We start from the raw sequence: 25,001 nt of genomic DNA, 5'->3' as shown, positions 1-25,001 counted from the left end.
GGGAAAACAATAAACGGGGGCTAAAAATTCAGGGGGGCTAATAAATTCTGACTTCAACTGTGTATCTACTTCTATTTAGTTCTTATTTCTATTTTGGTAACTTCAAGACAATCCTTTAGTTTCAAATGTCAAACCTTGCACAACATAAGCAGAAGAAGGTAGTAAACATTTTCTTTTGGTAGTGGGAATTAAACGCAGCTGTCTGTGAAACCTAGAACCAGATGGCTTTGATTTTTTTTTCTTTTTATTACACTTTGTTATGCCGATTTTGTATAAAACAGAATAAAAGTAGCCCTCTGGCATCAATTATGTATGTGTATTGCTTCTTAAAGCAGAAAATATGACATTCATTGATCATAAACAATGTCAATTACACCAAACCAAATACTTCCTCTGTTTCTTCTTTTTCTTTTTCTTTTTTTTTTCTATGAAAAGTCGGTAACAGAAACCATATCCTGAAGCCAAACCAGGACAGAAAGTAGGTTTATAATCTACATAAGCATGAAGACAGGGTTGTGTTTTTTTTAAAGACATTTGGTTTATATTAAAATCTTTACTGGGAGCAGAAGATGACGTTGATCTAAAGTTATTCCATAGGGAGAAGAGTGTGATAGTCTGAACTCTTCAAAGGGCCAACGTGAAACACACTGAATTATTGCTACTTTAACAGGGTCAGGTCAGTCCTCCAGACTCCTCTAACCACACAACCCCCTTTAAAATTTCACACAGATGGAAATGAATGAGGAGTAAAATGTTTAACATTTGATTTAAAGGGTTAGTTCACCCAAGAAAATGTATTTACTCACCATTTACTCATCTTCCAAACCTTTAGTGGTGCTGTTGAACACACACACACACACACACACACACACAAAACAGATATTATGAACAATGTTGGAAACCGGTAACCACTGACTTTTATATTTGGATGTACAACCGCAAATCAGAAAAAGTTGAGACAGTAGATAAAACACAAATAAAAAAAGAAAGTAGTGATTTCTGAATTTACTTCGACTTGTGTTTCATTGCAGATAATACAACAGCACATTATTTAATATGTTCCTCATGATATTTATTGTTTTGTTATTTTTCAAAATAAACATATTTCAATTTTGGTTCTTGCTACACATTAAAAAAAAAGTTGGTACAGTTAAGCATTTACCAGTCTGTAATGGTGCCATTCCTTTTCACAAGACTTAAATATGTTTAGGGGCCTGAAGACACCAAGTGATGAAGTGTTTCAGGTGTGACTTTGTCCCATTCTTCCTGCAAACAAGTCTTAAGGTGGGCAAAAGTATGGGGTCTTTGTAGTCAGATTATGTGCTTTAGAATGCAACACACGTTCTCTATTGGAGACAGGTCAGGACTGTAGACAGGCCAGTAAAGTACCTCTATCCCCTTTTTCTGCAGCCAGGACTTTGTAATGCGTGCAGAATGTGTCTTGCATTGTCTTTTTGAAATATGCATGGGTGTCCCTGGAAAAGAGGGCAGCATATTGTGCTCCAAAATCTCTGTACTTTTCAGCATTAATAGTACCATCCCAGAAGTGCAAGTTACCTTTGACAAGGGCACTGACACAACCACATATCATGACAGAGCTGGCTTTTGGACGTTGCTGGTAACAGTCTGGATGATCCTTTTCTTGTTTGGACCGGAGCGTAGATGACATCATGAAGAAAAATCATTATGTAGAAATACTGAAGCAACATCTCAAGACATCAGCCAGGAAATTAAAACTTGGCCACAAATGGGTCTTCCAAACAGACCATGACCCTAAAGGCTGATTTATACTTCTGCGTCAAACACTGGCGTATGCTACGGCGCTGACGCATAGCCCTTTGCCGTGGCCGTCAGCGTCGCTGACGTGCACCTCTCAAAAAATGTAACTACACGTCGCAACGACGCGTAGCGCAAGCTCTGTGATTGGTCAGCTTGGTATCGCTGACAAATCTAGGTGGGACCGAGAGCCGCGTGAATGGTGCGAGCCTGATGGAGCGATTGTTTACAAGTGTGGAGTCCCGTGAAGGAGCTCGGATGGAAAGTTTTGTTTTGTGTTTACCTCATAGTTAAAGTTGTTGCACGTCCGCCGGTTCCTACCTCAAAATGAGCTAGTTTGAGCCACTTGTACATCCCGGAAGTGTTCAGGAAAACAAAACAGCAGCGAAGAAACTCGACACAGAGGAACATTTAAACCTCACTGCCAAATAGCGTTTTGGAAGTGTTAATGCAGACCAACAAAGACAGCGCGCAGAAGTATAAATGCACAGCTACGCGCGTGGGTTACGCCGGTCACTTGACGCAGAAGTATAAACCAGGCTTAAGGATAATTATTTTAAATGTGATTTAAGGAGTGAATGTTTTGGAGTGGCCATCACAAAGCCCTGATCTCAATCCTATTGAAAATTTGTGGGCAGAGTTGAAAAAGCTTGTGCTAGCAAGACAGCCAACAAATCTGACTCAGTAACACCAATTCTGTCAGGAGGAATGGGCCAAAATTCCTTCAAACTGTTGTCAGAAGCTTGTGGAAGGAAACCCAAAACATTTGACCAAATTTATACTGTTTAAAAGCAAAGCTAAAAAATACCAAGGAAATGTTTGTAAAGTTGGCATTTAGCAAATGTAAATCATTAGGAAATCCTAACTGATGTAAAATAGTAAACGTTTAGTATGATTTACCATCAGACATTTAAAAAAAATGGTTTTGTTCCTATTTTGAGACTGTATGACTGGTGTTAGCATTGTGCAGTATGCTATTTTCGGTAACACTTTACAATAAGATTCATTAGTTAATGCATTTACTAACATGAACTAATCATGAACAACACATGTACAGCATTTATTAATTACAATTGAACATTTACTGATGCATTAGTAACATCCAAGTCCATGCTTGTTAACATTAGTTAATGCACTATGAGTTAACAAACTAACAATGAACTACTGTATTTTCATTAACTAACGTTAACTAACATGAACAAATACAGTAGTAAATGTATTGTTCGTTGTTTGTTTATGTTAGTAAATGCATTAATTAACATTAACTAATGAACCTTATTGTAAAGTGTGACCCTATTTTCAGTGGTTCAATGGTTAACTTGTTCCTAAATCTACTCCTGCCATTTATCTGTTACTTTCTTTACATGTGATGCAAACTTTTCTTCCATATTCCAAGCATTGATTGACTTCCTTGATATTAATACATTTTCTGGTCAATTAATCGATCAAATCAACTAATAATCAACTGTTTTCATCTCAACCCAAAGCAAATAACCGAGAAAGAACCAATCTTCAGAGTTTGCATTTTTAGAACGTCATCATGTAGACTTCTTACAAGGTATTTTACAGGATTTTAAAAATTCAAAAACACAAGACTCTAAAGTATGTAATATTGAGCCATTTTCAACAACCCTACACATTACAATTTTTATTTGAAATACATGAATTATAAATACTGCCCATCCCTGTGCATACGTGTGTAAGTGTGAGACAGAAAAAAGGACCCAAAACATGAGTGTTCAGTCTAATTCAGCATGCTTTATTTAAAACGTACACAGTTGTCTGGCAGTCTCTAATATTTAAAACCTAATGTAATATCAATGATACTTCAATATCTTTATCAATTTCCTCTAGCCATAGTCTATTTGATATACTTAAAATCAGATATATTTCAGAAACTTTGCAATAAAGATTCACAGCACTGCTTTATGATATTAACAGTCACCACCAAATCTAAGAAAAAACGCCCAGTTAGCTTTCTTAGCTTTGAAGCTAGCCATTTAAACATTAGCATGTAACTGCTACCAGATTAGCACTACAGTCATAAGCCAAACATCCACATGTTTGGTTTGCAGTTGTCAGAAATCACAAATTCCTCATTAATAAAGTGTTAAATAAGTTATTTATTTTTTTTAAATAAATTGTCCAATAAAGGAATGAATTATGATTTGTCACTAATAAATTATGTTTAGTGAGTAAAACAGAAGTTGTTTTAGCTTCAAAAACAGTTTAGACTGATAAAAGTGTAGTGGGTACATTAAAACCATTAGAGGTGATTGTATGTGTATATTCATAGGCAGTGTTGAAAGCTTTCACCAGTCTGGTTAGCGATCGGCTCCCCCTGACGGTAATCTAGTGAAGTATTTCTATTAGCAGGCGCTTGAAATCTCCACCACACTCTGAACTCAGGGCATCCTTTAGGGTTACGTCATATTTCTCCAAGTACATGTCCTTGATGGTCTCCAGATCCACCTACAAGTGAACACAGAAGTCAGTTGTTTTCTTCCTTTATATATTTACATGTATTTGTAGACAGCTTCCCCAAGTGGAGGGCATTAACTTTTTTTATGTGGGGGGTTCACAGAAAAACTATGCATCAATAGTTTGTAGTACCCAGATACATGTGCAGTTCTGACTGATTTTGGACTGTAATTGTGAACTGTTATGCCATAATGGGTCCTTATGTAAACAGATGAAGTATAATGTAGAAGCAAAACCCATTTAAAGAGTAATATATAGTGAGATCATTATTATTAATCATTATTCATTAATCATTAAATGTAGTCATTATTCGAAACTGATATTTCTAAATAATAAAAGCTGAACGAATAACCTTTCAATTGATGCATGGCATTCATAGGACAATATTTAGCTAGTAAATGTCCATAAATAACTACAAAAGAGTCTAATGCTTAAAATGCAAATATTATCAAAATGTTTTTTTAGGGATATGCTAATGGTCTAATCTGATTTAATCATTTATGCTAAGCTAAAAATGCTCTCGCCAGACATGGAGATCTGCTGAATGGCTTAAAATTAGAAGCTACGGGCACTGTAATTTCTCATTTTATATTCTTTAGGATTTTAATCTGTAACATGTTTATTTATTTTAAAATATCTTACCCAGAAGTTGATTTAGTCCATATTACATGAAATAACTTAGTATTTTTTTAGAGTGAATGTTAAAATAATGTAAATTTTACACATTTTTCTTTTTTAATTTCTATAAAAACCATTTGTGCTGATTTGTAAATACTGTTATAAAAAATATGCAACACAGAGCAGAGCATGTGTAAAAGACATACTTTTTTTAGTAAAAAAAAAAAAAAAGTTAAGATATATAAATCAGGGGCGTCACAACCGGGAGGATGGGAGGATATGTCCTCCTCACTTTTAGAGACAGACCATTTGGATATAGGTGATTAATAATAAAATGAACGTAAAATTTTTGATCTCATTCAGCTGTCTCCCCCACTTTTAAAATGTCCGTTATACCCCTGATATATATATATATATATATATATATATATATATATATATATATATATATATATATATTTATACATACATATATATTTATTTATACATACATACATACATACATACATACACACACATATACATATATATATATATATATATATATATATATATATATATATATATATATATATATACATATATACATATATACATATATACATATATATATATATATATATATATATATATATATATATATATATATATGTGTGTGTGTGTGTGTGTGTGTGTGTGTATGTGTGTGTATGTATATATGTATGTGTGTGTGTGTGTGTGTGTGTGTGTGTGTATATATATACAGTATATACACAGTTGAAGTCAGAATTATTATTCACAGTATGTCTGATAATATTTTTTCTTCTGGAAAAAGTCTTATTTGTTTTGTTTCGGCTAGAATAAAAGCAGTTTTTAATTTTTTAAACACTATTTTAAGGTCAAAATTATTAGCCCCTTTAAGCTTTATTTTCTATCAATGTTCTACAGAACAAACCATCGTTATACAATAACTTGCCTAATTACTCTAACCTGCCAAGTTAACCTAATTAACCTAGTTACGCCTTTAAATGTCACTTTAAGCTGCATAGAAGTGTCTTAAAATATGTAGTAAAATATTATTTACTGTCATCATGGCAAAGATAAAATAAATCGGTTATTAGAAATGAGTTATTAAAACTATTGTGTTTAGAAATTGTGGAAAAAAAAAAAAAAACTTCTCTCCATTAAACAGAAATTGGGGAAAAAAATAAACAGGGGAGTGAATAATTCAGGGGGACTAATAATTCTGACTTTAACTGTATGTGTGTATGTGTATATATATTTATATTATATATATATATTTAGTTTGAGGTTTGTGTTTGCTCTATTTCATGTTTTTACACTTTGTTCAGAGTTATGGGGCATGAAAAATAGCGTTTAGACAAAATGTTTATTTTAATACTAATCACAGTCATTAATTAATTTTTATCACAGAGTGACACTGGATATATTTATAAATTAACAAATGACAAATTGCAATAAATCTAAAATGTTACTTTTGGGACTGCTGCTCGTAGTTGTAGATAGATGCTTAGATAAAAAGCAAAGCATATTAACGGTCTGAGCCACTTTAATCAAAATGACAGTAAATTAAATTTAATTTGAAGTTTCACAAATTTTTGATTCACCAGAATAGGCTGATATATTTGTCGTATTACCTATATGTACACACAAATCATGGGCATGATTCAGATGTAAAGGTTCATAAATAAGTTAAAATAAACAATGTAAATCTAAAAGCCTCTCTATAAAATTATAAGAAGCTTATAGTTTATTAGGTTGTTAAACTGCGTTACAAGGTTTTACATTTAATGCCTCCAGATGGCACTAGTCTCACTTCAAGAAAAAAAGCCAGTAGAAAAAAATAGCTCATTATTTTATATTATTGCATAGAAAGATATGAGTTAGCTATACAGTTAAATTTGATATAAAGTATATATTCATTTATTTATTTTACAGTTTATATTTATTATTATTACTTGTTTCTTTTAGTTAGGCTGGAATATGCTAACTGCTAAGGTCAATATTATTAGATTGGCTACCTAACAAATCACGGTTGTCCAAAGACTTGCTTAAACCTAGTTAACATAATTAACCTAGTTAAGCTTTTAATTTGCACTTTGAGCTTAATAATAGCTTGTTGCAAGATAATTAATAGAAAATAGTGAACAATTGTTTAAATATTATAGTAAAATACTGTTTAATGTTATCTACTGTTATAGACATTAACTATTAGAAACGCATTATTAAAATAACTATTTAAAAAAAACTATTGTTGAAAAAAATGTCTCCTGGGAAAACAATGAACATTTAACAGGAGAGCTAATAACCTATACTGTACCTCAGAGCGACCCACAATGATACGTATGAGTGTCTCTTCATCTGTCCCAGCTCCTTTCATTGCAGCGTTCAGACGACGGGCAAAATACAGCTGTGGGTTTTTAGCACATCGTACTGTATGAAACAAAAACAAAGCACAGTATAATGTGTGCGGCAAGCATAAAAGTCGACCGATTAACAAAGAGATCTGTTGCTGTGAACTGCAATTTGACTCTTTAACTCTAAAAAACAACATTTCCAAAAGGCCTTTGATTTTTTGTAGGCGAATGGGTTGGATTATTATAGTTACCCAGTGTAACGTAACAGTCCTTCAATGTTCCTGTAGCCTCACTGTCTATAGCATCCAGAATATCTGTTCCAGAGAGCTATGCGAAGACAACAAAAGGGAAACCAGACACTCAAACAGAATGCCTCAAACGGCTCTTGTAAAGCAGCAGTGGGTGTAGTTGGTGTATAGCATACGGTTTCATATATCTTGAAGGTGGCCTGAAGCTGTAGGTAGTTCCTGTGAGTGAGGATGTAGGTGAAAGTGGACTCGTCTGTGCCAAAGCGGCCTTCACCTGCCTGAAGAAAAATAACAACAGGTACTGATTCTTTTAATTAGCATAATAACGGTGATGGTCAGGTCTGTTTAAAAAAGATATAAACCAAAAACTAGCCATTGCAGGACTGTAGCGAGTGGGGTGGGGCAGAGAACCGTGAGAGTGGAACGAGGCCAGTGGTGTTAGTGCTAACGACTGTCACCTGTGCGTGCCACCTGCCTCAAGTCTCATAGAGGAGCTCTGGAAACTTAAAGGGTGCTGCTCAATTCTTATTTGTACATCCGTGTTTCCTGTCCTCGCTTTCCATCTTCATGTCTCAGCTCGACTACTTCAGGATTCAAAGAAGGTTGCAAGGAAAAGAAGCGTGGACTGAGGAGTTGAATTAAGTGAAATGACATTGCTTCCTTTAGCACCACCTCAAAGGGTTGTCATTTAATGAATACTGTACAATACTAATTGTGTTTGCACATTCACATTCTTAAATATTACTAATTATTTACATTATAATATTTTTAACCTCCACAAAACCATGTTTCTCTGTAATGTTTATTTTACTTATGATTAACAATGAATTAATGCATTCCTGTTATTAACTGTTTTTTTATTCGTGCTGAATGGTGTTGCATCAAAATGAAATGACTGTGAAATCAAACCACATTAACAACAACAACAACTTTATGCTTAATATTCACAATTTTGTGGGTTTGACTTTTCCACTTGTAGTAAGTGATTATTGGCAAAGAGATGAAGAGGAGAACTATTTTGGGGGTATTGTGCCAAAATTATTTTTGAAACTATACATATTATTGTACATATTAAACAAAATAAATACATATTTTTGGTTAAAATGTTTATTCTGCATTATATATATATATATATATATATATATATATATATATATATATATATATATATATATATAATCATTTGGTGAGGGAAATGGAATAATGAAGAAATTTGACTAATTTTGTGGTGAGTTTTTGCAAATTTTGTACCTTTTTATTGTTTTTCTGTGAATATTTACACAATTCTACACGTTTAATTTAATGATTTACTTTTTGACCTCAAGGGCCATTGATCTCTGTAATTTATATAAAAAAGAATTACTGAGAGAAACTAGAGTTTACCATTAAAGCCGGCAGTATCAAATTTAAAAATGAAACAAATTGTTAATAATAATAAATCTAAAGATGGCCACACACCAGAGGTGCACATTGACATGTTATTTAAAATGAAACTATTCATATGGCACTCCGTGGCACGGCAGACATATGAACAGTGTCCTGAGTCATAGCTGGGCGCCACGAATAGGCGCCGACTTCCAGCACCGGTGTGCATGCCCTGATTTAAATCTATGTTTAGAATTCTAAAATGCATGGTGCGTCATGGTGCTCAGAAATGAGTTATTAAAACTATTATGTTTGGGTAGGGATGAAATGTAATTCTTTGTGACTAAACATGCTTAATGTAATTATACTTTTACTACTTCATACTATTTATTATTATATTCTATTTATTAAATATTAGAAAATAATGGGAAAAAATTCCATGTGACTTTAGTTAAACTGTAATCTAATCCCCATGAACACTTCTCTGCATCAAAAACGTGTGTAATTATGACTTTGTTTGCATTTACTATGAGCAGTATGACACATTGCCATTAGAGTTAGCAACACAACATGCAAGCTGGTTTTTAATTTTTTTTTGGTGTTCTTGTAGCCTCATATCATTACAGTTTAACTACTGAAATGTTTTTATTTTATTTTCTGGACTGAATGTCTCACGACCATTGCTGTCTATGAAGGATTAGAGAGCTCTTGGATTTCATCTAAAGTATCTGAATTTGTACTGTGTCTCACACGATTTGAAGGTGAGTATTTAATGACACATAATGAATTATTCGTTTCTGGGGCAAAATCCAGAGTAAATCTCACCTCAATCAATGACGTTGCGTCCTGTTCTGCCAGTGCTTCATCCACTTCATAAGCCTCATCCCTGTCAGCCTGCAGATGAAGGTAAATTGATAAAATAGACAATAACAACTACACACTTTCGGTTGATACGTTTTCCTTGTTCATTTGAATCGCTTAGGAAGAGAATTTTCCACCATTCGTGAGCCGGTAAAGAAAAGCCTATTTGAACATTTAAATAATGGGTTATAGATGGAGCTTTGCATAAATACATAAGGTTTGGGTCACGCTTTATTTTGATGGTCCTTTTGTTGACTTTAAGTCACATTGCATCTACATGCCAACTAATTCTCATTAAATTGTAAGTAGACAGTTGGGGTTAGGGTTGGGGTTAGTGTAAGTTGACATGTACTGGCTATGTTTCTTATAGTCAGTTATATGTCTGTTGAAGGAGCTGTTTCAGCAGGTATTAAGCAGACAGTCTCTAATAGTCAAACGGATCATCGAAATAAAGTGCTACCAAGGTTTGATATGACGCTTAAATCAATTGGTAAAGGAAATTTTGAGTAAAATACAAAAATGTATGCCTTACCCCTCTGAAAATATGAAAAGATTAAATTAAGGTTCTATACTCTACCTATGAGTGCAGTTAATTACGGTCCTCGCACATTGGAAACACGTGCCTCAGGCTACATTTGTGCGAAATGCAAAACACATGTTGCTCCAGGTACATTTTGTTGCACTCTGAGATGAAAGCCCACAAGAGGGCGCTGTCTACATTTTAGCAAATCTGAAACTTAAGGTACGTTTTGTTATGCATTTCAGATACATGTCCTACTTGTATACATCCAGAATGAGGCAGGGCTTGTTGTACAGATCATCCAGCAAACTACTGACCTAAACCCAACCAATAGTGTTAGTGAAATAGGAATAGTGCACTGCCACCATTTAATTTGATATTTTATCCTTTTTGTGGAAACGTGCTTCACCTGGACACCCAAGCGCTCTGCATCACAGTTACAACATCATACAAAGTGAGCTACCGAGCAAACTGACCAAGCCAGAAAAGCTTTCCATAGAGAGATAGACAGGAAAAGGTATTCGATAACAAATCATAGATATTGCTAACATGTTTTGAGTTTTGTTTTTTTTTTGTTTTTTTGTGTGTTATGTAAAGAATGGCATGAATATAAGCCTTTATTTGTCGATAATATTTCCAGGTATATCATTAGTGCAAAAAGGATAAGGTCACAGATAAGATCAGGTTAGCATCACGCAGTTGCTGCAGATTTGTCAGCTGCACATCCATGATGTGAATCTCCCATTGCACCACATTCCAAAGGAGCTCTATTGGATTGAGATCTGGTGACTGTGGAGGCCATTTGAGTACAGTGAACTCATTGCAATGTTCAAGAAACCAGTCTGAGAGGATTCACGCTTATGACATGGCGTGTTATCCTGCTGGAAGTAGCCATCGGCAGATGGGTACACTGTGGTCATAAAGGGATGAACAGCATCAGCAACAATACTAAGGTAGGCTGTGGCGTTGAAACAATGCTCAAATGATGCTAATAGGCCCGAAGTGTGCCAAGAAAATATCCCCCACACCATTACACCACCACCAGCAGCTAGAACCGTTGATGCTAGACAGTATGGATCCATGTTTTCATGTCGTTGATGCCAAATTCTGACCCTACCACCTGAATGTCACAGCAAAAATCGAGACCAGGCTCAGTTTATTCAATCTTCTATTGTCCGATTTTGGTGAGCCTGTGCGAATTGTAGCCTTAGTTACTTGTTCGTAGATGACAGGAGTGGCACCTGGTGTGGTCTTCTGCTGCTGTAGTCCATCTGCTTCAAGCTTGGACATGTTGTGCATTCAGAGATGCTCTTTAGCATACGGTTGTAACGAGTGGTTATTTGAGTTACTGTTATCTTTCTATCAGCTCGAACCAAACTGGCCATTCTCCTCTGACCTCTGGCATCAACAAGGCATTTGCGCCCACAGAACTGCCACTCACTTGATATTTTCTCTTTTTCAAACCATTCTCTGTAAAGCCTAGAGATGGTTGTGTGTGAAAATCACAGTAGATCAGCAGTTTCTGAAAACTAAATTTATAAAAATTTTAGTGAAATACCAACAACTATGCCATATTCAAAGTCACTCAAATCACCGTTTTTCCTCATTCTGAGGCTCGGTTTGCACTGCAGCAGATTGTCTAAATGCCTAAATGCCTAAATGCATTGAGTTGCTGCCATGATTGGCTGATTGGAAATTTGCGTTAACGAACAATTGGACAGGTGTATCTAATAAAGTGGCCGGTGAGTGTATGTTTAAGTGCATTTTTGCAATTTCAAAAAAATGTAGGTAAACTCATATTTCCAATGAGCTTGTGTTGGTTCATTAATCATTCTTATATAATTTACATAATTCAATTACCTGTAGGAGAGAAACCAGCAGATTCCTCACTTCACCACTGGTGTCATCTTCGATATCAGCCTCCAAATCTCGCTCATGAACTGATCATTAAAACATGTTACATGACTCTGATAATACATTAGCTGTATTATTATTATTGCTATTAAAAATAATATCAACCAATTATCAACTTCCATTTCTTTATAAAATCATATTTATATCTAAATGCTTACCTTGCAGATATGCCTCTTTGTAATTCAAAATATCCTGTTAATGAAAAAAATTGAAAATATGCATTACAGAAGTGATGCTTATTAGGATAAACACATTTAGCCGTCTGCATTTAAGATTTACTAAAATGTTAATAAATATTTTTTAAATGAACAAATGTTATTTCTGTCACCATGAACTGATTTATGCTAATTCTATAAGCAGTGCAATCTATAAAAACATATAACAATTTAAACATGTAGCAATTTTCAACAATATCTCGCAAACTGTTAAACAGACCTGTTATAAACTCAGAGGCTGTTTTTTTGTTATACTTTTGTTAAACCTATTTGCGCATATTTAATTTGCTGATTTTTGACACAATTTTGTTTGTCTCTATACACTCTTTAAATGTATTCATATTTAAATGTTTATGCAAAATTTTCATTAATAGTAGATTTTACCTTCATCAAAGTCATAAAATTGACAGTCTTTTCCCTTTTATTTTTCAATACTTTTCATATTCTATTCTCTTCAGAGCTGATTCGTTTTGTTTGTGCCCTATAATGCTTTAACAATGACAATGCAGAACTTTGTCACTGGGTACAAAAGATACATATTCCTAAAAAGTACAAAGGTGTACCCCATGGTACTTTAAATGCACATTTTATTAAAATCTCTTACATATAGAAGAGTGTTATAAATTTTGTGTTCTTTTATTTTGTGCTGTACCTCACTCATCTCTCAACAGCAATTGTTCAGTCGTCTAATTACACCCTAATGGCTTGTCTAGAAGGGGTTATGTAGGAGTCTTGTAGGATGTAACGAAGATGACAACTCCCATGATTCCAAACGTAGTCATGGCATCATAAAACTCTGGCTGCATCCGACACCGCATACTTCCATACTATATAGTAGGCTAAACCAGTATGCGAGCCGAGTAGTTTGTCCGAATTCCTAGAATTTGAAAATCAGTATGCGAGAAGTACACAGATGAATTACTACTTCCGGCGAGAATCTGGAGTGCGCATCCCATGCACGCTGCACTATCCCATGATGCCTCGCGAGAGAATTCATGAATGGGAGTAACGCGACGCAACTTACGCAGGTAGGTCACGTGACTATGACAAAATGGCGGATGTATGCTTCCGAATTCCATTCATACTTTTCACATTCATACTATATAGAACGTACTTTTTTAACGGCCGAGTAGCACGTTTAAATTCAAATGCAGTACCTACTGAGTAGTAGGCGGTTTTGGATGCAGCCCCCATCTTTGTTTGTAGTGACCATGTGCCTCCTAGCACCAGAAATTACACACTGTGTCTTTAAAAGTACAAACATGTACCATTTGAAAAGGTAATACCCAAGTGTGACAGCTTTTGTTTCTTTATTTTTTTTAGAGTGTACATTTTTCAACAGAAGTCTATTTCAGTGTTTTTACTTCAAAACTACACATTTTAATATAAAACAGAACTTGTTTTTGAAATTAACGCTAAATGCTTGAACGTCAGGTGACTACAGGGGCGGACTGGCCATCTGGCAATTCTGGCAAATGCCAGAAGGGCCGAACCATTTTTTTAAATGTGGGCCGGTCAGTTTTTTATTTTTATTTTTTATTTTATTATTTTTTTTATATGTTTTGTTTTTACATGCAGCTTTTATCTCGTGCAACATGTGAATATTATGATGACGTTGAAGAAGGTAATAATAGTAATAGTAAATGATAAGCATTTGGCCCAATCGGTGATAGTTTCGAGAGGGGCCGACTCAATCAAAGGTTACGCGGACATAATCAAAAACTGGCAAGAATGTCAAACAAACAGTACGTATGGTAATGTGGGATGGTGTGGCTATAGTGCCAGGGCTGAATTTTTGTCCCAGTCCGTCCCTGGGTGACTATACTTCTAATTTGTCGATGTAAATGACAAATGACCTGATTGGTGCTGGTGCAGAGGATCTCCACCAGCACGTCCTCATCTGTCCCAGCACCCTTCATGGCTCTCCTCAGCTCTTTAGCCATGAAGACGTTGGGCGGGTCCAGCATGGCTATAACTGCGTTCTCAAAGTTTCCTGTCAGCTCATTCTTCAAGACTTCCTCCAACTCCTCCAACAATGTGACCACAAACCAAAAGAAAACAGACTCATTTAGATGTGAGGTGATCCACAATGGCTTTGCCAAAAATAGAAACTTATTTTGAATCAATAACTACTTCAGAACCACTAAAAAAGTACAACCTCATACATAATATGAATGTCATTTTGAGGAACTACTTTTGCAGTCCCAGAACTTTTTGCTTAATTTATTTTATTCAGACATGCATCTTTTGTCACATACTGTTTTTTTATCTGCTATAGTTTAATAAAGTGCAGTATGTGCTTTTGGATGCAGCCTATGCAGGCCTTTCAGTGAACTGTAAATAAAAACATTTGCCATTGCAATGTATGTCTAACCCACTGGTCCTCCTGCACCCAACCCGGTCTGACCTGGGATCGAACTGCTGATTCTTTTTCTAGTATTCAGTTGCTCTAACAAGGAGGCTAAAGACTTTGGCCTCTAGTGTCTCATGCTAGAGCACCTTCAGAGGAGTGAGGTTTACCTGCATAGCACTTCGCTAGATGGCATCCGTTACACTTACCCCTAAACCTCACTTCCATCCCGGACGAGCCCCCACATGTAACCCATCGATGCTAATGCACCCAGCTCTTTCTGAGATGGGATCGAACCGGCAATTCTTTGTATGGGAGTCGGTTGCTCTAACAATTAGGCTAAAGACCATGGCCTCTAACGACTGTTACTATACAGCACCTTTAGAGGTGAGAGCAGTGAGGTTTACCTGCATAGCACTTCACTAGCTGGCCTCCATTACAAATGCATTATCATGTTGTTAATACATTAATTATTAGCATTTTCCTTAGTATAAAGAATATAATCAATGACAATCAGTGGTGCTCTTAAGCTTTCTACGAGCACAGTAAAACATCAAAGCTTCAAAACTTTACACCAATGGTCTAAAACTCAATACCTGGAGGGCCTCAGCTCTGCATAGTTTAGCTCCAATCACCTCCAACTCACACCTGCTTAATAGTCTCTAGTAGTCTTGAACACCTTAGCTGTGTCCCAAATCGCATACTTATGCACTATTCTACACCATTTTGTAGTATTAATATTGTAAGTAGTGTGTTCACACTGAAAACTCTAAAAATATGAAGTGCACTTTAATTACCCGGATGATGCACTCATTCAGGCACTAAAATAAAGGGCCCTATCACACACCTGGCGCAATGTGGCACAAGGCGTGGCGCAATAGTCTTTTGCTAGTTTCAGCTTGGCGCAAGAGTCATTTTGAGGCGTTTTGCTACGCTGTTTAAGTAGCAAATGCATTAGCGCTCATATGTGCGCCCATAGGTGTTCTGAGGCGGACCGCTGTCGCGTTGCTATTTTGAGAAACTAAAATAGATTTTTCATTATACTAAAACAAACCCGGTCTAAACTCCAGCGCAGAGTTACGCCTCGCTTACACACTGCTTAATACGCACAAGAGAGCAATAGGCAAATATCTTTACATATGAAAAAAATTTTATATTAAGGAGATATATATATAGGATATAATAAGAATAGATATAGGATATAAATATAAAGGATTAAAATATTACAAAACATATTATTTTCTAGCCTACATAAATATGAAAAATCACTGGTTTTATGTCTTCTTCATCTCAGGAGGCTTTTTCAGTTCATTCATAACAATTTGCTTTTGTATAATATTATTATTATTAGCAGCATTATTTATTATATCCATATTTATACTTGTTTTATTAAAAACAAGCTTAGATTTGCCCACCTGTTTTAGACCATATGGGGCACAGCATGTGTTTTAGGATATAACTCAGGTTTTTGAACACACTTCATTATTATTGTTCATTTATTCATTTGCTGGAAATTAGAACTGAATTTAGAAATAGTTTTGAAACTAATATTTGCGCTTAACAAACGCAATTAGTTATTTATAGGCTAATTGATGTCTGTGCGTAACGGTTTCCTTATTCAAGAGCAGAAATGAAAGTAAATCGATTATATCTCATTCTTGCGCAGTAGATGCTCTGTTTAAAAGTTTTCTGTTAATAAAACTGTTAACTGTTTGCAAGTGAAATGCTCAGTTTTTCCACTTAGACTTACTTTACGTTCTGTAAATAGCAAATGCGCTTATGGCGCGACGCAGCTGGCTCTTAAAGGGAATGGGAGATAAGACTCTAATTGGTTTATTCTCAAAACACACCTATAACTCATTAAGAAAATAAACTCAACCCTTTAAGACCATGCGCCACGGCGCAAAGCGGATTTTCCCGTCCATATACATAAACATTATATATAAAACATTAGTGTGCCATTTGGGACGACACTACATACATATACTATCCTGTTGAGTGTGTAAATGCATAAGTACATAGTGCATGAGTGCATAGTGTATAGTGTGCCATTTGGGACGCAGCTCTTGATTAGTTGGATCAGCTGTGTTTGATAATGGTTGGAGCAAAACTGTGCAGAGCTGCAGCCCTTCAGGAATCGAGTTTGAGACCTATGCTTCACACAGTTATTCAATAATAATAATAATTCAATAATAATAAAGCTAAATCAATATAATGTGATGTTGTGAAACTGAGAAACCACTGATCTACAGTTTGCTCTTATAACTGACCTCAAATGTGGAGATGCTTTAGGCAAAAAAGAAATAAATCCGCAAAAACAATTTAAATTACTGCTATTTCTGAGATGTATGGCCTTAGATGTTTGTAAAATTAGTACTGAAATGTAGGAAATTGGACTTACATCATCATACTTTTCAAAGTAGGCTTGTTTAATTTCTAGCCGTTGGGCTGCAGATCGGTTTGCTAGAATGGAAATGATGGTCTCCTCATCTGTCCCTGTGAGCAATAGAAGATGAGCACATAACACATATCAGTAATTATGATTTCAATTGAACACTCACTTTATTTTGTAATGCATAAAGGGATAGTTCACCCAAAACTGAAAATTGTTGGTGATGGTAAGTGCACTGAATTAATCCAATCAATCAACCAACCAACCAACCAACTAACCAACTAACCAACCAACCAACCAACCAACCAACCAACCAACCAACCAACCAACCAACCAACCAATCAATCAATCAATCAATCAATCAATCAATCAATCAATCAATCAATCAATCAATCAATCAATCAATCAATCAATCCCGAAACAAGCTCTTAAAATATTTTATGACATCTGTTTTCTTGCCAGGTTGTAACAGTTAACAAAAACTAAAACAATACAACTAAATATTTTGTATTACTTGAAATTCAATGAAAACTAAAATATCTCAAATGTTTTTTAAATGTAAACATTTATTTCATATATCTGGCAAGGATATATTACACATTTTCATTTAGTTTAAGGTGATGTACTATAATGAGTACTAAATTGCACTTAAATTAAATTAGAACTCCTGCACCAGCCTGATCTCACAAGAAAACGTAAGTATTTTACGTTTTGCCAGTTTAGTGGCTAATTCGTACGAATTCGTACGATTTCAGTCGTACGAAATGATACGATTTTAAAAAGGAGGCGTGGCACCTAACCCCACCCCTAACCCCAACCGTCATTGGGGGAAAAGCAAATCGTACTAAATTGTACGAATTAGATCGTACAAATTCATACGAATTAGCCACTAAATGAAAAAGTTACGAATTGCCGTGAGATTGTGTTGCCTGCACCAGAAGCCATGCAAACCGACTCATATCACCTGTCAGTAGTCAAAGATTGTGAAAAATCCCACAAGGCATATGTTTGTAAAGTGAAACTGCTGGTTCGCCCGCCATGCCAGCGATGAGTTCTGTCCAAATATTACCCCAGTTCTCCTTTTTAACCCTCATCTCAGAACAAGTAATAATTTAATAATGTGAAGCCAAAACCTTTATTACTTTCTCTCATTAACCAGAGAACAAACACTTCAAACAATGTATACATGATCAAGTTATTATAGTTACTATAGAAAATATTCAAACCGTTTAAGGCAAACTGCTTGGGTAACTCACCATTCACCCAAGTTCCAACTTCAGATTGGCTACATAAGCATTAAAGCATTAAGAGGAGATCTAATTTCTGGTGTTAGAGGTCTCAAAAAAAAAAAAAAAAAAAACATAATCCATCTATGAACTGGAATTCGAATATCATTATTAAATTGAATAAATGTTATCTTTTGAAGGTCTGTCAGCAAAACATTCCAAAACCATCTTGACCAACACCTGTCTTCAGATCCATTCTTTTAATAGAGCCCAGAAACTTCTAAAAAGACAAACATACCTATGGTGTATGGGGAGTTTCAGGATGTTTTCAGTAAACAGTCCTGCGTGAATTCAGATTCATGAGAGCAAGGTGGGAGCTAATACAGGACTACCATCAATGAACAACAGCCCCCCTCTTGTCAAACACAAACCTAAGTCTCTGTCCTGGTTTCCCCAAGCCATTTAATGTTTTCAAGCCCTCAAGAAAGCCTTGCTCAAGAAAGCTCCAGTCCAGACTCTGACAAATCCCTCCAAGCCCTTCATTGCCAAGGTTGAAGCCTCCACCCCTGAGGCAGAAGTTGTGTTGTCCCAATATAATGAGAGTCTCCAACCCTATTAATGCATTTGCCAACTTCTACAAAAAGCTGTCCGATCACAACTATATTAAAGTGAAAACCGTATTGTGCATCAAACAACCAGAAGTACTACAGGATGAAGTATTACAGTCAGACACTCTTTGCTTAATTTTGGGAATGACAGATACTGTCATACAGAAGTCCTCCACAGTGGCCAGAGCAATTTTGATGGATTTTTGTTCCAGAATAGTGGCAAGGTCACTACGTGATGCTATTGAAGCAAAAAGTTTCAAGTGGTGCTCGCTGCAGAGCCATTTGAGGAGAGCTGAGCTCCAGCGAGGGGGAGCTTAAGCTTGAGCTCCACCTTTTTTGCACTTCTTCTACGAGTGATGTCACTGGGGGTAGGGTTAGGGGTGGGGTTGGTGTACGCATTAAAACAGCTTACAGGAGGAGGAGCGACAGCTCATGCTCCCCCTCGCTGGAGCTCAGCTCTCCTCAAATGGCTCTGCAGCGAGCACCCTCTCAAAAGTTTCCTGACTCCCTCCTCTAAAATACCCCAAATGGCTTAATAATATTTAAATCTGGTGACTGTGCAGGCCTAAATAAGGGACTAAGCAGGTCATAGGAGATGTTCAGCTTTAATTTCATGTACATCAAGTCATGCTGTAAGTATTGGTGCATTATTATCTTGATACAAGGCACCACCTTCAGGATATAATAACTGAACCACTGGTTGCACCTGGCCCCCCAGAACGATTCAGAAGTCCTTAGAAGTGACGCACCCAAGTATTGGGCCTAGAGAATGCAATGATATTGCAGTCCAAACCGTCACTGATCTACCCCTATGCTTCACGCTGAGCATGCAATAGTCTGGGTGGTACTTCATTGGGGCTTCCCGTGGATGAGGGAAAGACAGTGAAGCTGGCTTCATCAGAAAACAATCCATGTTTCTCATTGTCTACAGTTTAAGATTTTCACTGCTGAGACCGTTAAAAACCGAGCAACGCGGTGGCGCAGTGTGTAGTGCTTTCGCCTCACTGCAAGAAGGTCGCTGGTTTGGGCCTCGGCTGGGTGAGTTGACGTTTCTGTGTGGAGTTTGCATGTTCTCTCTGTGTTCGCGTGGGTTTCCTCCGGGTGCACCGGTTTCCCCCACAAGTCCAAAGACATGTGGTACAGGTGAATTGGGTAAGCTAAATTGTCCGTAGTGTAAGTGTGTGAATGAGTGTGAATGGATGTTTCCCAGTGATGGGTTGCGGCTGGAAGGGCATCCGCTGGGTAAAAACATGCGGGATAAGTTGGCGGTTCATTCCGCTGTGGTGACCCCAGATTAATAAAGGGACTAAGCCAAAAAGAAATTGACTGAATGAATGAACACCGTTGAAACTGATGTTTGGCATTGGCACAAGTGACCAAAGTTTTGGCTATAGCAGCCCCGCTATGTAAATTGTGTATATAGCCTGTGGAGCACAGTTTTGGTGAAAACTGGATAGTCGATGTGCACATTTAATTCTGAAGTGAGTTCAGAAGCTGTAGTTTTATGTTTTTTGCATACAGTCTGGGTTAGCACACTGAAATCCCTTTCAGACAGCTTCTTCTTGCATCCACAGTTACTCCTGTTGGATGTGGTTTGTCCTTCTTGGTGGTGTGCTGACATTATCTTGGATACCGTGGCTCTTGACTCATCACAAACACTTGCTGTCTTGGTTACAGATGAGCCAGTGAGACAAACACCAACAATTTGTCCTCATTTAAACTCTGATATGTCAATCATAATGTTGTGTGCATTGCAATATTTTAAGCACAACTGTGCTATTACTCTGCCAATTAAACCTTCACACTGAGGGCTCTTACTGATGGAATGTGCAATCAATATAGATGGCCCACTCATCTTTACAGAATTGTTGTAATTCAGTCACATTGGAGAGTTTTTAAGCATGAAACTTCTTAAGGTCATGCCACAGAATCTCAATCGGATTCAGATCCGGACTTTGACTAGGCCACTTCATTTTGTCTTCATTTTGTTTTTCTTCAGCTATTCATTAGTGGACTTGCTGCTGTGCTTCAAATCATTGTCCTGCTACAGAACCCAAGTTCGCTTCAGCTTGAGGTCACTAACAGATGCCTTCAGGATATTTTGGAACACAGCCGAATACATGGTTCTATTTATCACAGCAAGTCTTCCAGGTCCTGAGGCAGCAAAACAACCCCAGATCATCACACTGCCATTCCAACTATTGTCTTACCAGTCCACATTTTGCAGAAGGTCCTGGGAATCATTAAGACGTCTTCAGGCAAAACTGAGATGACCCTTTATATTCATTTTGCTCAGCAGTGTTTTTTGTCTTGGAACTCTGTCATGCAATTCATTTTTGCACAGTCTCGTTCTGAAGGTGAAGTCATGAACATAAAAAGGTGAGGCCTGCAGTTCTTTGGATGCTGTTGTGGGGTCTTTTGTAAGTTGAGGCTTCATGGATGAGTTGTCGCTGTGCTGTTAAGGTCATTTTGGTTGGCCGGCCACTTATGGGTTCTCCACTCTTCCATGTTTTTGCCTCGCACTGTGTTTCACTGCAGTCCCAAAGCTTTAGAAAGGCCCATATAACCTTTTTCAGACAAGTAGATCTCAGTTATTTTCTTTTTCTTTGGATCTCTGCATTATGTCTAGCTTTTAAATGGTCTTTTGGTCTAATTCACTTTATCCTATTTAAGTGGTTTCTTGATTGTGAACAAGTGTGGCAGCAATCAGGTCTGGTGTGACTAGAGAAATTGAACTCTGGAGTTATGTTAAAATCAAAGTTATATTTTAACAGAGGCCGGGTGGGGGGATAGACACTTTTTTTCACACAGGGCTATGTAGTCACAAATGACCCCCCAACAACATTTAGGGTGCTTTCATACCTACCAGAACCTACACCTACTTTTGTTTCGGAACCTGTCTCGTTTGCCCAGTTAGCACGGTTTGTTTGGCATATATGAAACCACCAATCGCTCTCGGATCCATGCAAAATCAATCGCTCCGAGATCGCTTGAATGAGGTGGTCTTGGCTCGATTGAAACTAACTCTGGAGGGGATCGATTGCAGTGAGAAAGCGATCCGATCCGAGTGCGGTTATATCACTGTGTTTTATGGATATGTAATAGGCATACGGCTATATGAAGAGAGAATTATGAGTAGGGCGGGAAGTTTGACGAGTCACCGGATGCCCGCAAACGAATGATAATCTCTCTGTAATCTTGCATCTCCCTCCCGGTCCTCAAACACCACCAAACCACCACCTCTCCTGACAGCTGAGCGGGACTCTGCAAAATAAACCCTGACACTCTGACCAATGTGAGGATAGTTTACTCAAACGTGACTTGTTTTAGCTCTTTTGGACCGATTAGAAACTTAGCAGTGTGAAAGCGAACCACACCAAGAGCAAAGAGCAACAATGTAACAATGTATTTGTAATCTCTGTTTCGGAACAACTGAATCGATTCACAGGTGTGAAAGCACCCTTAAAGAACTGCAGGCCTCACTTGCCTCCATTACAGGGTACCTATTATGCCCATTTTAAAAGATGTAAAATAAGTCTATGATGTCCCTAGAGTGTGTATGTGAAGTTCCAGCACAAAATATCTTACAAATAATATTTTATAACTTTTAAAGTGCCCCTTTTAAGCTTTGATTCTAATTGTGCTGTTATGGTGACTGTAGCTTCAAATGACATTGTGCTCTTTTTCAAAAGATGGAGGGGCTACAAATGTCTGTGTCAGAATAGTGGCAGATTTAAAAACAAGACTAACATCCTAGGCTAAAGAGAGAGAGTTTGAAAAATAATGGGCAAAGTTTTCCCCTTCTGATGACATGTACAAAGGGAGAATGCCAATCAATACTTTTTTTATGTGTGATTATAAAAAATAAAATATATATTTTTTTACTATTAGAAGCTGGTTATATTTATAGACATAGTGATATATTCATAGGAAAGTTGTGACTTGTGGCCGGATAAGGTGCCTCTACTTGTAATTAAGATCTGCATTCAAATACACACACACACATGCTCTCTCTCTCTCTCTCTCTCTCTCTCTCTCTCTCTCTCTCTCTCTCTCTCTCTCTATCTCTCTCTAAAGAACCTGACTTTTGCTCTTTATACTATTTCATTGATACTAATATAACAGAAGAACATCAATTGAATCTTTTCATTCTACAAAATCTTTTTAGTGAAGATAAAGTTTATTTCATTTTTTAAAACCAAGAAAGTGATTCGTTCAAGAGAGTTCAATAAATGTTTTTGGGTACAAAGAAAAGTTATGATATGGCAGCACAGCAATAACAAACACTTTTTGGAATCTTTATTTTTAAGAGCATGCAACACAAATTAAACGTAGTTTTTTTTCCAGTCAAAAGTTATATTATGCAGTCAATCAATATTTACATGTCTGTGTTTTCAACAGTATTAACAGTTTTTCACCTACCCATTCCTTTGCAAGCCTTACGGATTGTCTTGATGTCTGCGACCACATCAAAGTCCTCAAAAGGAGTTATTGTGGGCTGAAATGAAGGTTGTGTAAAAAATGTTATGCAGATACACAATAATAAAAAAAATCCTCGAGAGTTTGTAAAATAGATGCAATATTCTTTCCTAGTGAGATAGTGGTTTTCAAGGACTTTTGCATTAGATCACAATGCAGTCTGTAGGGGGAGGGGAACTGTATAACACATAGCTGAGTCATGGGATCTCTGGGCAGGGACAGGAACAGTGTAAACCTTCCTCTGCCTCGCCCACTGCCATAATAACAATGTGCACTTATTGATAACAAAAGCAGTTATTCTTTTATACACGTTACTCTTCCTCTGAGAGAGTGTAAAGTACAGCTCAAATCACAGCAAAGTACAACAAACAACACACTCATTATAAAATACTAGGAATAAAAATGAATATTTTACAATCATTGAAAATGTACACGTTTTAATATTGGCAGTAGAAGTTGTTACAGCGTAAAGGTAAATGACTAAAGTTTAACGCAACAAAAACAAATCAAAAACAAACTCGTCACTGCATTCAGTGCAGGCTGCACAATGTCCCGCAACATACTAATGAACATTTTTATCTGTAATATACGCACAAAAAGGGAAATTAGACAAAACCAACTAACTGCGACTGTTTTACTCACTTGAACGTTGCCCATCTTGTGATGCTGATGTGAGTCTGAATGCGCGTTCGCTCTCTCCACCCAGCGCGAGCATCTTTTACTTCATCGCATCCTGACGTCACATCTGGCGTCTGCATATAAAGCGTAAATAATATTTACATCATATGTTTCTAGTTTTCGTCTTTCTCTCTTCTTCGCACCTAGCAAAATAAGTCAAATAAATAAGCATCGTTTATTCTCCGCTTGATGACCACGTAAATGTATCAATGTCAGTCGTTTATGAACATTATTAGATTTTTGTCTTCATTTGGAAGGAATGAAACAAATGTGCGTAGGTTAAAACATTTTGTGAGCAGAATGCTTTCAATTAAGACAAGAAAGTCTTTGTTGTTTACCAGCAGCTTCAACCTACTCGCTTCTTGGACAGCGACGGACTTTGTTTTCTACACTATGGCGTTTTCACGTAAATAGGCTATGCCTAACAACATTATAAAATATTTTAAAAGCTATTTTACAGCGTACAGTATGGCATATATAAAAAGCAATTAAGTATTTGGCAGTGTTTAATCAAATAAAAATAAGTATATTTCTTGATATGGCTTAAATCAGTGGTTCTCAAACTGTGGTACGCGTACCAGTGGTACGCGGAGGAATCGCTGAATAATGAAAGAAGCAATTAACACTTTTAATCCTTTAATGCGTAATATTACATTGATGTGATCGGCATTGGCTGTTTTGTGAAGCGTACGATCACAGCGATGTGCTTGGAGTGTTTATTTTAGTGCATTGTGTCATAAGCTGCTGAAAATCAGTTTCCGAATTGATTCTGAAGCGTGATTTGACTGACATGAAAAGTGGCCAATCACAGTCGACCTTGTCTAGTTGCGTGAAACGTAAGGGCGGGACAAAGGCTTTCTGTGTTGCAGAGACAGAAAAAACTACTTAAAAACAAATGTTTTGTTGGAATAAT

At 36.6% G+C, this 25,001-nt stretch overlaps 1 protein-coding gene and 1 long non-coding RNA gene across 7 annotated transcripts; one reads left to right on the top strand and one right to left on the bottom strand.

The window, feature by feature from the left end:
- Positions 1-425: 425 nt before the first annotated feature.
- LOC141377752 (uncharacterized) lies at positions 426-3,908 on the top strand. The gene is made up of 2 exons (XR_012390593.1): positions 426-2,759; positions 3,080-3,908. It is a non-coding gene; the product is annotated as an uncharacterized lncRNA (long non-coding RNA).
- anxa13l (annexin A13, like) lies at positions 3,515-24,140 on the bottom strand. Of its 6 annotated transcripts, none has more exons than XM_005171170.6 (11): positions 24,053-24,105; positions 23,354-23,429; positions 17,107-17,201; positions 14,212-14,379; positions 12,299-12,332; positions 12,087-12,166; positions 9,671-9,739; positions 7,657-7,758; positions 7,484-7,559; positions 7,196-7,308; positions 3,515-4,248 (listed from the first exon to the last, which is right to left on the bottom strand). In XM_005171170.6, the coding sequence occupies exons 1-11, from the start codon at positions 24,065-24,067 to the stop codon at positions 4,129-4,131; spliced, it is 948 nt and encodes a 315-aa protein (XP_005171227.1). In that variant the 5' UTR covers positions 24,068-24,105; the 3' UTR covers positions 3,515-4,128.
- Between the last annotated feature and the right edge of the window lie 861 nt (positions 24,141-25,001).

This window comes from Danio rerio, chromosome 2, assembly GCF_049306965.1.
Source record: "Danio rerio strain Tuebingen ecotype United States chromosome 2, GRCz12tu, whole genome shotgun sequence".
NCBI classification, from domain to species: Eukaryota; Metazoa; Chordata; class Actinopteri; order Cypriniformes; family Danionidae; genus Danio; species Danio rerio.
The sequence above is the reverse complement of the archived record's forward strand: the minus strand, read 5'-3'. Positions and strand labels throughout refer to the sequence as shown.

What these genes read in the sequence shown, in the direction of transcription:
- anxa13l (XM_005171170.6), bottom strand. An exon ending in ACTTTGAAAAGTATGATGAT is followed by an intron (nt 14,380 to 17,106) that starts GTAAGTCCAATT and finishes TTGTTGGAGGAG; the next exon opens with TTGGAGGAAGTCTTGAAGAA. An exon ending in TCTGCACCAGCACCAATCAG is followed by an intron (nt 12,333 to 14,211) that starts GTCATTTGTCAT and finishes TTTCATTAACAG; the next exon opens with GATATTTTGAATTACAAAGA.